The sequence below is a fragment of the Bufo bufo genome, chromosome 2, assembly GCF_905171765.1.
Source record: "Bufo bufo chromosome 2, aBufBuf1.1, whole genome shotgun sequence".
Classification (NCBI taxonomy): domain Eukaryota; kingdom Metazoa; phylum Chordata; class Amphibia; order Anura; family Bufonidae; genus Bufo; species Bufo bufo.
The window spans coordinates 160680815-160698013 of NC_053390.1; the positions used below are offsets into that span (position 1 = coordinate 160680815).

Sequence of the window (17199 nt, forward strand, 5' to 3'; positions counted from 1 at the left end):
AAACACACACACACGCGCAGTGTACAGAAACACACACACACGCGCAGTGTACAGAAACACACACACACACGCGCAGTGTACAGAAACACACACACACGCGCAGTGTACAGAAACACACACACACGCGCAGTGTACAGAAACACACACACACGCGCAGTGTACAGAAACACACACACACGCGCAGTGTACAGAAACACACACACACGCGCAGTGTACAGAAACACACACACACGCGCAGTGTACAGAAACACACACACACGCGCAGTGTACAGAAACACACACACACACGCGCAGTGTACAGAAACACACACACACACGCGCAGTGTACAGAAACACACACACACACGCGCAGTGTACAGAAACACACACACACACGCGCAGTGTACAGAAACACACACACACACGCGCAGTGTACAGAAACACACACACACACGCGCAGTGTACAGAAACACACACACACACGCGCAGTGTACAGAAACACACACACACACGCGCAGTGTACAGAAACACACACACACACGCGCAGTGTACAGAAACACACACACACACGCGCAGTGTACAGAAACACACACACACACGCGCAGTGTACAGAAACACACACACACACGCGCAGTGTACAGAAACACACACACACACGCGCAGTGTACAGAAACACACACACACACGCGCAGTGTACAGAAACACACACACACACGCGCAGTGTACAGAAACACACACACACACGCGCAGTGTACAGAAACACACACACACACGCGCAGTGTACAGAAACACACACACACACGCGCAGTGTACAGAAACACACACACACACGCGCAGTGTACAGAAACACACACACACACGCGCAGTGTACAGAAACACACACACACACGCGCAGTGTACAGAAACACACACACACACGCGCAGTGTACAGAAACACACACACACACGCGCAGTGTACAGAAACACACACACACACGCGCAGTGTACAGAAACACACACACACACGCGCAGTGTACAGAAACACACACACACACGCGCAGTGTACAGAAACACACACACACACGCGCAGTGTACAGAAACACACACACACACGCGCAGTGTACAGAAACACACACACACACGCGCAGTGTACAGAAACACACACACACGCGCACACACACACACACGCGCAGTGTACAGAAACACACACACACGCGCAGTGTACAGAAACACACGCACACGCGCACACACACACGCGCAGTGTACAGAAACACACGCACACGCGCACACACACACGCGCAGTGTACAGAAACACACGCACACGCGCACACACACACGCGCAGTGTACAGAAACACACGCACACGCGCACACACACACGCGCAGTGTACAGAAACACACGCACACGCGCACACACACACGCGCAGTGTACAGAAACACACGCACACGCACACACACACGCGCAGTGTACAGAAACACACGCACACGCACACACACGCGCGCAGTGTACAGAAACACACACACACACACACACACACGCGCGCAGTGTACAGAAACACACACACACACACACACGCGCGCAGTGTACAGAAACACACACACACACACGCGCGCAGTGTACAGAAACACACACACACACGCGCGCAGTGTACAGAAACACACACACACACGCGCGCAGTGTACAGAAACACACACACACACACGCGCGCAGTGTACAGAAACACACACACACACGCGCGCAGTGTACAGAAACACACACACACACGCGCGCAGTGTACAGAAACACACACACACACGCGCGCAGTGTACAGAAACACACACACACACGCGCGCAGTGTACAGAAACACACACACACACGCGCGCAGTGTACAGAAACACACACACACACGCGCGCAGTGTACAGAAACACACACACACACGCGCGCAGTGTACAGAAACACACACACACACGCGCGCAGTGTACAGAAACACACACACACACGCGCAGTGTACAGAAACACACACACAGTGTACAGAACAGAGTTGTTGCGATACCAAATTTTTGATTTCGATACCACGAGAAAAAATAAACAAAAAAAGCCACGTGCATTCCACATTTAAAAAAAAAAAAAGCGAATCGCGCTATTTTATTTTTCTTTTTTCTGTTCCGGCGTTCACCGCATAGATTTTTTTTAATAGTTTGGACTTTTCTGACGTGGCAGTATGTGATATGTTTATTGTTTATATATTTTATATGTGAAATTGGGAAAGGGGGTGATTTATACTTAATATTTTTTTTTACACTTTTTATTTAATAACTATTTTCCCCCTTAGGGGCCAGAACCTGCGATCTTTTCATCCCTGTTCTATTCACCCTAATAGATTTCTCAGGGTGAATAGGACCTCACACTGTCCCTGCTGCTCTGTGCTCTGTGCACACAGCATCAGGGACTTTACCATGGCAGCCAGGACTTCAGTAGCATCCTGGCTGCCGGAGCACCAGGATTACACAGCCGGGGCTCTGATCAGAAGCTGCCACCAATGAAGAGGGGACCCTGTGGCCCCTACCACCAATGATTTTAATACTGGGGGTTTGAGAGGGGTGGGCGCGCTGTACCACCAGTGATTTTAATGGGGGGGGGGAACGGAACACTGCGCCACCAATGATAATTAACCCTTAATACAAGAGGTGGGTACTGTCAGCAGATCAGCGCCAGTTAACCCCTCAGGTGCCGCACCTGATGGGTTAACTGCCGCTGATCGCAGCTCCCTGTCAGAGGCAGGGTGCCGGCTATGCGATTCTGCTGCCGGCACCTGCCTCCTGTATTATGTGTTAGACGTGGGTCCAGAATTTAAGTATCAGGCTACACACAGCGGCGCCCAGGGATGTCCCAGCACATACTATTATTCCTGGGCGCCGCTCTGTTCGTCCGCCGTGCCCCATTACTGGCTCCTGCTCCATATGCTAATTACTATCGGAGCAATGGGGAGGAGACGTCTTCTCTCCTGGGCATTCCTTCTCCCTGCGCTGCGATTGGACAGCACTACATCCAGGGAGAAGGAACGCCCTCTATAGAAGCCGATGTCTCTAGCCACGAGCAGCATCCAGTGAGCGGACGGGGCGGATCTGGGTAACTCCTTCCCTGCCAGACTGTCAGAAGTCTACGTAGAGGCAACTGAGTGCTGGTAGCGTCCCGGATTACTTGGGGGCAGCCATGTGAGGGCAAGGACAATTTCTGATCGCCATGGTGACCTGGCGCCTGGGATTTGCCGAGCCCTTCACTCACTACTCTGCTTGCATCAGAGCTGAAATCGGCTGGCTCTATCCTCTCTATGCTAAAAGAGGACATTTCACTGGTCCTGACATTACAATACCTGACAGTGTAGGGCATATTGAGGAGATGTGATATCTCTTTATTTATTTTTCTCCTATGCGCTGCTCCGTTCCCCTGCTGTGCCCCTGTTCTGGTTTCCCACCCTGTATGCTAATCCATACCATCGGTACAGGGAGAAGGAGACGGCCGTGTTTGTCAGGGTGTGTCTCCTTCGCTGCGATTGGGCAGCTTACAGCCAGGGAGGAGTGCGCCAGAGAGAGGGTGAACTTTTTATAAAAAAAATATATATTTATTTTCTTCCTGGCTGTGACTCTCTTCGCTGTGATTGGGAGGGAGGCAGTAAGCAAGGAGCGTCTTCACTGGGTGCTGTGCTGAACAGTGAAGATGGGTTTTCAATGGCAACTCACTGCCAAAAGGCAACTTCATGGACCGTTTTCTCATGAAAGTGCAAAATCAGTAAAGTATGTTGTAAAAATAATGCCAAAAGTTGATCGAACTATTTTAAAGCGGTTGTTTTAGCCATAGCCAACCAGTTACAGACAGTCATGATGCCGAAAGAATTCAGCAATTTCTGTAACACTGGCTTTCACACTTGCGGCAGAGAGTTTCGGCAAGAAGTTCCGGCAAAACGTATGCCAACTGATGGCATTAGTAAGACTGTTCAGAATCATGAGCAGTCTTAAAAATGCATTGAAATGCCGGATCCGTCTTTCCGGTGTCATCCGGCAAAACGGATCCGGCATTTACTTTTTTCTCTTTTTTTTTTTTTTTTTTTTCCGGTCTGCGCATGCGCAGACTGGAAGGACTGATCCGGCATTCCGGTATTTTGAATAGCGGCACTAATACATTTCTATGGGGGGAAAAAATGCCGGAACTGGCATTCAGGCAAGTCTTAAAGGGAACCTGTCACCGGGATTTTGTGTATAGAGCTGAGGACATGGGTTGCTAGATGGCCGCTAGCACATCCGCAATATCAAGTCCCCATAGCTCTGTGTGCTTTTATTGTGTAAAAAAAAACGATTTAATACATATGCAAATTAACCTGAGATGAATTCTGTCCCTGACTCATGTCACATACAGGACTCATCTCAGGTTAATTTGCATATGTATCAAATCGTTTTTTTTACACAATAAAAGCACACGGAGCTATGGGGACTGGATATTGCGGATGTGCTAGTGGCCATCTAGTAACCCATGTCCTCAGCTCTATACACAAAATCCAGGTGACAGGTTCCCTTTAAGCTTTTTTCGCCGGAGATAAAACCGTAGCATGCTACGGTTTTCTCTTTTGCCTGATCAGTCAAAATAACTGAACTGAAGACATCCTGAACGGATTACTCTCCATTCAGAATTCATGGGGATAAAACTGATCAGTTCTTTTCCGGAATTGAGCCACTGTGACTGAACTCTATGCCGGAAAAGAAAAACGCTAGTGTGAAAGGCTGAGATGTGATGACCCTTTTTAATGTGTTTTTTTTAACTTTGTTATTTTATGTGATTTCACTAAAATGTGAATAAGATCATCCACTAGTTATCGCTCGTTCAACACTCAGCCTACTTCCATCTATGTGTGTGGCCACTGATACTGGACAGTGCCTACTGTAATCTGTTGTCTGGTAAACTAATGTATGGCGAGATGGCTCAGGACTGTAATACAGGCTATAACTCTATCTCCGTACTTAAGAAGTAGTGGAATTTATTGACAGTGACTCCAATTTTCATGTAGATGTCTATAAATAAGCTGTAATAAAATGTAAGATCACTAAATGAAACCACTTTTTTCTTCTGCAGGGTCAGCTCTCCATACTACAAGAGAAAATTGATCATTTGGAGCGGCTGCTAGCAGAAAATAATGAGATCATCTCTAATATAAGAGACTCTGTAATCAACCTGAGTGAGTCTGTAAAAGATGGTCAGAAAAACCCAGAAGCCATAAACTTTAGCCGTGGATCATTTTCCCCATTATTTCCCTCTGCACCTGCATTGCTTCCAATCAATAAAGAGGATTGCCAGTTTGCTTCTGCGAGTGGTAACCCGAAATCTGACGTCCAGGTAGGTGTCTGCCAGTGAAATTAATCAAACCCCCATAAAAAGCTGGGCAACTGGGCTTATCATACCCTGCTTTGTCCTGGCCGGGTTTTTTATTTTTTTAATTTTTTTATTAGCTTTGTAACTATAGTACCTAGTTTTTTTTTTTTTTATGTTTGAAGGCAGTGAGTTTATATGCATTTTATTTTTTTTATTTCTAAATTTGACTTTGTTGCTATTTCTTTTAGTGCTTTTGAAAAATGAAATCAAAGCTGTGATTAATTTCTATCTGCAACAAAGACAGTTTTTCTTGTAGAGTGTTTATAAAATGGTTTTCGGAGTGGGAAGAGTGATTTAACTGTAGAACGTTTGCACTGACAACATGTAACAAATTTCACATTCCCTGCAGTTGTCAGGCTGCCATTCATGGTATTCAGTCAGTGTATACACTTACTGGTTTTAGAAATGCCTGCATTAAAAGCGGCAACTGTGACCATTTTACATTCCCTCCTAGTCTTAAGTAAAGGTGGAACAGCGTCCTTCAAATTGAGGTGAATGTGATGCTCCCCTGTTCAGGTTGCACCGAATTGGGTGCAACCGTGATATAGGTCCGCTGGATGAACTGGGTATCAGGTTGGAGCTGCCGTGTCCAGAAGAACCTAGGGCGAGGGCCAAGTCGCCACTTGGTTGAGTACTGAAAATAGTAACTGTACCTGTCACAATTATGGTGATCTGGCGAGCTGGTGGATGTGAGGCGCAAGTCACAACCGGATTTGGAATGTAAAAGTTTATTGAGAGACAACGCGTTTCGGGTACGCATGACCCCTTTATCAAGTCTACAGGAAACATAAACCATAACAAAAAAAGTATGTACATGTACAGTTTGTACTTAGAGGGGGGGAAATTTGTTGGTATAAAAAGCGAGGGTTCGATAAAACTCACAATAATAGTAGTAATAAGAGTGGATGTGTCATCCAATTAAACAGTAGAATGGAATAAAAAGAGCTATGTTCAGAAGGCAGAATGTAGAAGAGAAGAATAATATAATAAAATCATATAAAATCATAATGGCTTTCTGGGTGGATAAAATCATAGAACAAATACTCGATAGAGGAAAAAGGCATCAAAGAAATATATACGTAGGCGTATACAGGGCTCCAGATGGCGACCAAAATGGTCGCCAATGCGACTTAGAATTTACAAATGGCGACAAGACTTTTTAGTCTTGTCGCCATTTGCGACTAGACCCGCCGCCACAGCTCTGCCATTAAATACAGCGGCGGGGCACCGGAGATGATAGTTCTCTGCCCGCCGCCGATGTTCTTCTCAGCAGCGCAGTGGAGGAGTCTCTCCCTCCCCCCTGTGCTGCCGCCGCCAATGAGGAGGAGGGGCTGTGGCCACTGAGCCACCAATGAAGCTAACTGACCTGTTAATACAAATACAGGAGGGGTTAACTGCAGCGGATCGCAGCTCCCTGTCATAGAGGTCGGGTGCAGCTTATTTGATTCCGGTACTAGCCTCCTGTATTTGTATTAACAGGTCCGTTATCTTCATTGGTGGCGCAGTGCGCTCCCCCAGTATAATAAACATTGGTGGCGCAGTGCGCCCCCCCAACCAACACCCCAGTATAATAAACATTGGTGGCGCAGTGCGCCCCCCCCAGTATAATAAACATTGGTGGCGCAGTGCGCCCCCCCCAGTATAATAAACATTGGTGGTGCAGTGCGCCCCCCCAACCAACACCCCAGTATAATAAACATTGGTTGCACAGTGCGCCCCAACACCCCCCCCCCCCCAACACCCCCAGTATAATAAACATTGGTGGCGCAGTGGGCAGTGCCAGTGAGGGTTAAAAAAATAAATAAATTAACTCACCTCCTCCAATTGATCGCGTAGCAGCCGGTCTCCTGTTCTTTCTTCAGGACCTGTGGTGACGTCACTGTGCTCATCACATGATCCATCACCATGGTAATGGACCATGTGATGGAGCTCAGTGACATAACCACAGGTCCTGAAGAAAGAACTTGAGACCGGCAGCTACGCGATCAATTGGAGGAGGGGAGTTAATTTTTATTTTTTTAACCAACTCCCCTCCTCCAATTGATCGCGTAGCTGCCGGTCTCAAGTTCTTTCTTCAGGACCTGTGGTGATGTCACTGAGGTCCATTACCATGGTGATGGATCATGTGATGAGCAACAGTGATGTCACCACAGGTCCTGAAGAAAGAACAGGAGACCGGCTTCTACGCGATCAATTGGAGGAGGGGAGTTAATTTTTATTTTTATTTTTTAACCCTCATTGACACTGCCCACTGCGCCACCAATGTTTATTATACTAGGGTGTTGGGGGGGTGGGGGGCGCACTGTGCCACCAATGTTTACTATACTGGGGTGTTGGGGGAGGGGGGGCGCACTGTGCCACCAATGTTTACTATACTGGGGTGTTGGGGAGGGGGGGGCGCACTGCGCCACCAATGTTTATTATACTGGGGTGTATATAATGTTTATTATATTGACCTACTAAGCATTCTGTATTAAAGAATGCTATTATTTTTATTTTCCCTTATAACCATGTTATAAGGGAAAATAATACAGTGAATAGACTGTCACCTAGCAACCATGCGTGAAAATCGCACCGCATCCGCACTTGCTTGCGGATGCTTGCGGTTTTCACGCAGCCCCATTCACTTCTTTGGGGCCTGTGTTGCGTGAAAAACGCACAACATAGAGCATGCTGCGATTTTCACACAACGCACAAGTGATGCGTGAAAATCACCGCTCATGTGCACAGCCCCATAGAAGTGAATGGGTCCGGATTCAGTCCGGGTGCAATGCGTTCACCTCACGCATTGCACCCACACTGAAAACTCGCCCATGTGAAAGGGGCCAAAGGGTGAATAGGACAAGGGTTCCAGCCCCTAAGGGGGCTAATAGTAAGTAAAAAACAAAACAAAAAACACAAACACTAAGGCTACTTTCACACTTATGGCAGTGTGATCCGGCAAGCAGTTCCACCGATCTGGATGTGACTGAAAGCATTTGTGAGACTCATCTGGATGCGGATCCATCTCACAAATGCATTGCAAGAACGAATCCATCTCTCCGCTTGTCATGCGGACAGACGGATCCGTCTTGTATCTTTTTACACATTTTTACCGGTCTGCACATGCGCAGACTGGAAGGACGGATCCTGCATTCAGGCAAATCTTCAGGTTTTTTTCGCTGGAGATAAAACCGTAGCATGCTGCGGTTTTATCTTTTGCCTGATCAGTCAAAATGACTGAACTGAAGACATCCTGATGCAAACTGAACGGATTACTCTCCATTCAGAATGCATGGGGATATACCTGATTAGTTCTTTTCCGGTACAGAGCCCCTGTGACGGAACTCTATGACTGAAAAGAAAAACGCTAGTGTGAAAGTACCCTAAAATATTAAGTTTAAATCCCCCCTTTCCCAATTTTACATATAAAATATATAAACAATAAATAAACATATTACATAGCGCTGCGTCCGAAAAGTCCAAACTATAAAATTATTAAAAAATATCTCCTATGCGGTGAGCATTCGCCATTTTTTAATCACCTTGCCACCCCAAAAAATAGGATAGGACTGTTCTATTATGGGCCGAACGTTTCTTAAAATGCGAAATGCACGCGGCTTTTTTTTTTTTTTTGCGCGGTATTGAGTATCGCAATGCTTTTTTTTTTTTTTTTTTAATGGTGGGGAAAGCGAATCAAAATTTTGGTATCGAAACAACCCTACGCCAATCTGATCGGTGTAGCGTTGTCACGATACCAAAATTTTGATTTGGTTTTGATTTGGCGACCTAAATTCTTCAGTTCAGGAGCCAATGGCTACTAGGTATTTTTTTTAGTCTGGAGCACTGGGCGTATAGCTAAAACAATAGTTCGCAAAACACAACAAATGGAGAGTCAGTTTTTATATGTCATCATATAAAATTATGTGTGTACGACTGAATTCATAAATAATTTATATAAATAGATAAAAATTGGCCAATTCATTTGTTCGCTTTTATGGGTCAGAAAGGGTGTGAGTATCAATTGGTAGGTAGGTAAATAAATTATTGATAGCATTAGTTGATGGAGCAATGGACTGTGACTGGTTCCTGCGAATGAGCTTAAATGGTGGATTTGTAATGGATTGTGACGTCATATGTTGATGTGAGTGCATTGTTTCGGTGGTTGAAAGAAATAGCAATGGATGGATGTGGGTCTGGGTACGGACTGTGGGTGGGGGAGGGATGTTACCTGGTGTGCTGCTGGTGCAGCTGGATTTTTGCTGCCCGGTCGCTGTTACTGGCACTGTAGTACAACGCTGTGTGGCAGAAGTAGTTTTGGAGTTATTGCTGAGTGATAAGGGAGTAATGATAGTTTTGAGAAATGGTTAATATTATTGTTACCTTTGCCAAAGGTGAGTCAGGTGTGTGTTTTTTTTTGTTTTTTTTTTCGTTCCATTTATTTATATTTCATTTCACCATCCAATCCACCAGTTATTTCCACTGTCTGAATCATACAACCTCTATCATTCCCGTGCTATCAATCAATTAATAATTTATGTAATTTATGTATCTACCTACCAATTGATGCTCACACCCTCTCTGACCCATAAAATGTAACATAAGAATACATATGAATTGACTGATTTTTATCTATTTATCCATTTATCTCTGTATTTATGAATTCAGTCGTACACACATAATATGATGATGACATAAAAAAACTGACTTTTTATCAATTTGTGTTTTGCGAACTATTGCTATACGCCTACGTATTTATTTCTTTGCTTATTTCTTTGATGCCTTTTTCCTCTATTGAGTATTTGTTCTATGATTTTATCCACCCAGAAAGCCATTATATGATTTTATTTTATTATATTATTCTTCTCTTCTACATTCTGCTTTCTGAACATAGCTCTTTTTATTCCATTCTACTGTTTAATTGGATGACACATCCACTCTTATTACTACTATTATTGTGAGTTTTATCGAACCCTCGCTTTTTATACCAACGAATTTCCCCCCCCTCTAAGTACAAACTGTACATGTACATACTTTTTTTGTTTATGGTTTGTTTCCTGTAGCTGTAACACTGTTTAGGAATGGGGAGCAGGATTTATCCTGGCAGATTTAGCATTCTGCAGTCTGTATTACAGGTCCACATAGCTATAACTCAGATTTGCCTTTCAAGGTCCTGGGAAAGCAGTCAACTGAGGAGAAGGATTTATTTAGGTAGACCTAGGGGGGAGGTTTATTAAAGTGGTGTAAAGTAGAACTGGCTTAGTTGCCCATAGCAACCAGTCATATTCCATCTAAGCAACTAAGCCAGTTCTACTTCACACCACTGATAAATCTCCCCCTTAGGGCTCATGCACACGACCGTATATATTTAGCGGTCCGCAAAAAAAGTATCCGTAAAAAATACGGATGACGTCCATGTGCATTCTGTATTTTACGGAACAGTTGGCCCCTAATAGAACAGTACTATCCTTGTCCGTAATGTGGACAATAATAGGACATGTTCTATTTTTTTGCGGAACGAAAATACGGACATGTGGAAACGGAATGCACACAGAGTACCTTCCGTTTTTTTTTTTTGTCAACCCGTTAAAATGAATGGTTCCGCATACGGTCCGCAAAAAAAAAGGGACGGACACTGAAAGAAAATACGTTTGTGTGCATGAGGCTTTAGTATTTAGTGACAAATCTGTCAAGCTGTCCTACAGTATAGAGGATTTGTCACTCATCTTCTTAATCTGCTTTTCCAGGTTCCTGCCTAGCAAATAGAAGTGCTCTTTAATACTGGGGATTGACCAATTCATAAATGGGCTGCTGTGGCATTTTGCAGTCTGGGAAAGCTGGGTAGCAATCTCTGCGGGGTGGTGATGGGGGCATATTGGTTATATAAAATTATCCCTGCTTCCCTGATACGATATGTGAATCTACCGTATTGTACCAGAACAACATAATGTTTTGTCACCAGTGCAGCTTTACAGTCTTTTTTATTTTTATTTTTTATTATTCTTTATTTAAATTTATACAAATAACATAAAGTGCATCGGGAAAGTAGCCCGAGTACTTGGCATACTTCAAAAACATAACACTACAATGAAAGGTCAAGATAATACATTGAACTTGCAGAATAGAGGGGTAATTGCAGTACGCGGTGATATACGTCCTTGAAATACAAGATATTTGTCTACGCATGTCCTGGTGCCATTAACGAAAATGACCAAGAAGAACATATCTTCCAAACCCGTACCCATATGGAAAAATGCTAGCATCAGGTGCCTATAGAAACAGAAATAGATTGCGCATGACAATTGAAAACAAACAAACACATAAAACAGATCTCAACTGCTACACTTACACACAGACAAAACACTGACGAACAAGTACCGCGGGGGGGGGGGAAGCATAAAAGAGTACAGCGTGAGTCGTCTAATTTCTCATGACAATAGGCTCTGTCCTGGATAGTCCTGGAAAACAAACCAGGGGGCCCAAGCATCCAGAAAAGCTTTAGGTTTAGATCGCAGCTGCGAAGTAAGTTCCTCCATTCTCCAGATCTCCTCCACCTTTTGAATCCAGCAGCCAGTTGTCAGAGACGAAGAGGATTTCCACCTCGCAGGGATGCACGACCTAGCCGCAATCGCCAAAGAGCACAGACAAGACTTACGAAGCACGCTCATTGGTAGATCCGATAGAAATAATAGGAAAAAACCAGGCGTGTTCGGGATTGAAAACTGAAAAATTGAGGACAGCGCTTTATGGATCGACTGCCAGAAGAGACTGAGTCTGGGGCAATCCCAAAAAATATGTAACATCGAACCCAGGGCTGAGTCATAGCGCCAGCAAACTGGGGACGGCTTTACAGTCTTGTCACCCAGCTTTTCCAGGACCCTGAATGGCAATTTGGTCTAGCTATGTGAAGGGATTTGTCACTGCATAAGGCCTCATGCACGCGGCTGTAGCCCGTATTGCAGCCCGCAAACAGTGCATTGGGGCCCGCAAATTGCAGTGTGCAAGAGGCCTAAGTAAGCAAATATTGAAGTCTGGGAAAGCTGAGTAACAACCTCTGTAGAGATGTAATGGAGGCCACACTTAGTACATATGTTCTGCATACACTATATCCATAAATATATTATCAGGGCATCGTTTATGTAGCATACCTCTACAAGCCACCCAGCTTTCTAAAGCTGCTAAAAGACAAATCTGCACAATTATGCAGCGAAGGGAGGAATTATCTCTGCATAACTAGGCAGATTAGCTATTCAGCTGTATGTACTATGGGTGGTTGCACTATTAGTAACTAGTAGATTCCTCCCCATAAAATGGCCACGCTCACTGTGTAGACAAAAATTATGCAGCCTAATGCCTCATTCACACGTCAGTGATTTCAATAAGTGATTTTTAGCCAAAACCAGGTGCGGCTCTAAACACAGAACAGGTGCAGATCTTTCCCTTTGTCTGTGTAGCCTCCACTCCTCACAATCACTGATGGAAATCGCTGACCAAAACACTGACGTGTGAATGAGGCATAAGAGCGCATTCACATGACGATAAAAAACGACACTCTGAATGGTCCTATTCACATGGCCTATTTAATGGCCCATGAATAATGGCAGTCAAAAAAATTTGATGTTGCTCACTGCCCCATACAATTGAAAGGAGCCTTTTTTTAACATCCATGTGTCAGATTTTATTTTTATTTTTTTTAAAGAAAAAAAAAATTGGATCGACCGATTTTATAGATTTTTTATTTTTTTGAGCAGATACCGATAACCTGTGAACTTTCAGGCCGAAAACTTATATCTATTCTGTGCATTTTCACCACATGGGTTTTTTCTTTTAATATATTTTAATAGCTTGGACTTTTCGGACGTGGCGATATGTTTGTTTATTATTTTATATGTAAAATTGGGAAAGGGGGTGATTTATACTTAACAATTTTTTACATTTTAATTATATATATTTTTTTAACTTTAACTATTTCCCCCCTTAGGGGCTAGAACCTGGGATCTTTTCATCCCTTGTCCTATTCACCCTGATAGAGCTCTATTAGGGTGAATAGGCTTTACACTCTCCCTGCTGTCCTGTGCATAGTGCACACAGCAGCAGGGAGCTTACCATGGCAGCCGGGTCTTCAATAGCGTCCTGGCCGCCATGGTAACCAATCTGAGCCCCAGGATTACACTGCTGTGGCTCCGATCAGAAGCTGCCAATGTATCACCGAGGAGGAGGAGGAGGAGGAGGAGAGGGGACACTGGCCACTGCCACCAATGATTTTAATACTTGATAGTGGGGGAGAGGGCGCACTGCGCAACCAATGTTTTTAAAACTGGGGAGGGCGCACTGCGCCACCAATGATAATTAACGTTTTAATACAGAAGGCGGGTGTGTCGGCACAGAATTACCTAGCCGGCACCCTGCTTCTGACAAGGAGCTGCGATCAGCGGCAGCAGTTAACCCCTCAAGTGCAGCACCTGAGGGGTTAACTGCCGCTGATCGCAGCTTCCTGTCATATAGGCTGGGCTCCGCCTCCTGTATTTGTATTAGACGTTAACTTTCATTGGTGGCTCAGTGTGCCCGCCCCTCCTCTTCCCGTTTCTCCTCATTGGCAGCGCGGCACAGGGGGAGGGAGAGAGTGACTCCTTCTACCCTGTGCTGCTGAGGGAACATGAGCGCGCTGATAGCGCGCTGTACGCATTATCGGCAAGGTTAGATGCCGATAACTTTGAAAATCATGAATATTGACCGATAATCGGTCGATCCCTAAAAAAAAATGTGTTCAAGGGATCATGCACACAAACAAATTTTCTTTTTTTGCGGACCATATGCGGAACCATTCATTTCAATGGGTCCACAAAAAAATAAAGTTACTCTGTGTGCAATCCGTTTCCGTTCCGCAAAAAAAAAAAGAACATGTCCTATTATTGTTCGCATTACCGACAAGGATAGTACTGTTCTATTAGGGTCCAGCTCTTCCGTAAAATATAGAATGCACACGGACGTCATCCGTATTTTTTGCGGATTGCAAAATACATGCGGTCGTGTGCATGAGCCCTAACACTGGTGTGAATGTACTCTAAACCTAACCCCCCTACTCCTAATCTTCCTGGCCCATGTGCCCTAGCATGAGAGGGGGAGGCCATGCAGCCTGAGACGACTACATTGCTTTTCTATTTTATTTTCTATGGTCTGCAATTGACCAAACAAGAGAAAAAACAGACAAATAAGGAGATCATGTTACGTTTTATAGGTTGTAAAGTGGCCTTCATCTGCTAAATTGGCACTCTTGATAGGCTTTTGTTACACAGCCTTTGGCCATTACGCCTCCTTTCCATGAATCTTGTAATGGGACAAGTTCCCATGCACATAAGAGCAAGGTCAGCTGAACTCTATGTTGGAGGAAAGGAGCTGGCATGTTGAATTTCAACCTTCCCCTTTACTCTCATGGGCTATAAGATGCCGAGGTGTCTGTCAGCAGCCTACTTCTCTTAGGCCTCTTTCACACGAGCGAGTTTTCCGCGCAGGTACGATGCATGAAGAGAACGCATAGCACCCACACTGAATCGTGAACCATTCATTTCAATGGTCTGTGTACAGTCGTGGCCAAAAGTTTTGAGAATTACATAAATATTGGAAATTGGAAAAGTTTCTGCTTAGGTTTTTATAATAGCAATTTCCATATACTCCAGAATGTTATGAAGAGTTATCAGATGAATTGCATAGTCCTTCTTTGCCATGAAAATGAACTTAATCCCAAAAAAACCTTTCCACTGCATTTCATTGCTGTCATTAAAGGACCTGCTGAGATCTTTTTAGTAATCGTCTTGTTAACTCAGGTGAGAATGTTGACGAGCACAAGGCCGCAGATCATTATGTCAGGCTGATTGGGTTAAAATGGCAGACTTGACATGTTAAAAGGAGGGTGATGCTTGAAATCATTGTTCTTCCATTGTTAACCATGGTGACCTGCAAAGAAACGTGTGCAGCCATCATTGCGTTGCATAAAAATGGCTTCACAGGCAAGGATATTGTGGCTACTAAGATTGCACCTCAATCAACAATTTATAGGATCATCAAGAACTTCAAGGAAAGAGGTTCAATTCTTGTTAAGAAGGCTTCAGGGCGTCCAAGAAAGTCCAGCAAGCACCAGGATCATCTCCTAAAGAGGGTTCAGCTGCGGGATCGGAGTGCCACCAGTGCAGAGCTTGCTCAGGAATGGCAGCAGGCAGGTGTGAGCGCATCTGCACGCACAGTGAGGCGAAGACTTTTGGAAGATGGCCTGGTGTCAAGAAGGGCAGAAAAGAAGCCACTTCTCTCCAAAAAAAACATCAGGGACAGATTGATCTTCTGCAGAAAGTATGGTGAATGGACTGCTGAGGACTGGGGAAAAGTCATATTCTCTGATGAAGCCTCTTTCCGATTGTTTGGGGCATCTGGAAAAAGGCTTGTCCGGAGAAGAAAAGGTGAGCGCTACCATCAGTCCTGTGTCATGCCAACAGTAAAGCATCCTGAGACCATTCATGTGTGGGGTTGCTTCTCATCCAAGGGAGTGGGCACACTCACAATTTTGCCCAAAAACACAGCCATGAATAAAGAATGGTACCAAAACACCCTCCAACAGCAACTTCTTCCAACAATCCAACAACAGTTTGGTGAAGAACAATGCATTTTCCAGCACGATGGAGCACCGTGCCATAAGGCAAAAGTGCTAACTAAGTGGCTCGGGGACCAAAGCGTTGACATTTTGGGTCCATGGCCTGGAAACTCCCCAGATCTTAATCCCATTGAGAACTTGTGGTCAATCCTCAAGAGGCGGGTGGACAAACAAAAACCCACTAATTCTGACAAACTCCAAGAAGTGATTATGAAAGAATGGGTTGCTATCAGTCAGGAATTGGCCCAGAAGTTTATTGAGAGCATGCCCAGTCGAATTGCAGAGGTCCTGAAAAAGAAGGGCCAACAGTGCAAATACTGACTCTTTGCATAAATGTCATGTAATTGTCGATAAAAGCCTTTGAAACGTATGAAGTGCGTGTAATTATATTTCACTACATCACAGAAACAACTGAAACAAAGATCTAAAAGCAGTTTAGCAGCAAACTTTGTGAAAACTAATATTTTTGCCATTCTCAAAACTTTTGGCCACGACTGTACATGAGCGGTGTTTTTCGCGCATCATTTGTGCGTTGCGTGAAAATCGCAGCATGTTCTATATTCTGCATTTTTCACACAGCGCTGGCCCCAGAGAAGTGAATGGAGCTGCGTGAAAAACGCATTGCATCCGCAAGCAGGTGCGATACGTTTTTTACTGGTTGCTAAGAGATGTTTTTGTAAACTTTCAGTTTATAACGCGCATGAAAAACGCATCAAAACGCATTGCACCGTCGAGGAAAAAACTAGACACAATTGCAGACAAAACTAACTGAACTTGCTTGCAAAATGGTGCGGGTTTCACTGAACACATCCGGACCTAATCCGTCACGCTCGTGTGAAAGGGGCCAAACGGCTATTGAAGGGTTATGACCGTCTTATGAAGAGCATTATAAATATGGTTACCTTTTTATCATTCTACTCAATTACATATTATTTATTTTATTTTTTGTGTGTGTGGCGGTATAGATGTTCAGTCACCTTCTCACTACTCGGATCTGAACAAGTCTATTGGGAAAATGATTAAATGTAGAGAAATTGCTTAAGGAAAAATATTAGATTTGATAATAGAAAATGATTGAAATACTATTTCTTCAGGGCAATTACAGGGCTAGTGAATCAGCACTTCTGCTGCTGGACTTCTTGGACATTAAACCTAACCAAGAGGACCCAAATTGCTCTGTTCCTGGACATTGTCATGCGTCTGGGGAGGACGTTCAACG

The 17199-nt window shown here is 44.4% G+C and overlaps 1 protein-coding gene across 1 annotated transcript in view; it reads left to right on the plus strand.

Moving 5' to 3' along the window:
* The window catches only part of MAN2A1 (mannosidase alpha class 2A member 1), a 192152-nt gene that overhangs the window by 44007 nt on the left and 130946 nt on the right, over nucleotides 1-17199 (plus strand). The window contains exon 2 of the mRNA XM_040421611.1: nucleotides 5063-5323. Coding sequence (XP_040277545.1) covers nucleotides 5063-5323 — 261 coding nt within the window. The remainder of the gene's footprint in view (nucleotides 1-5062; nucleotides 5324-17199) is intronic.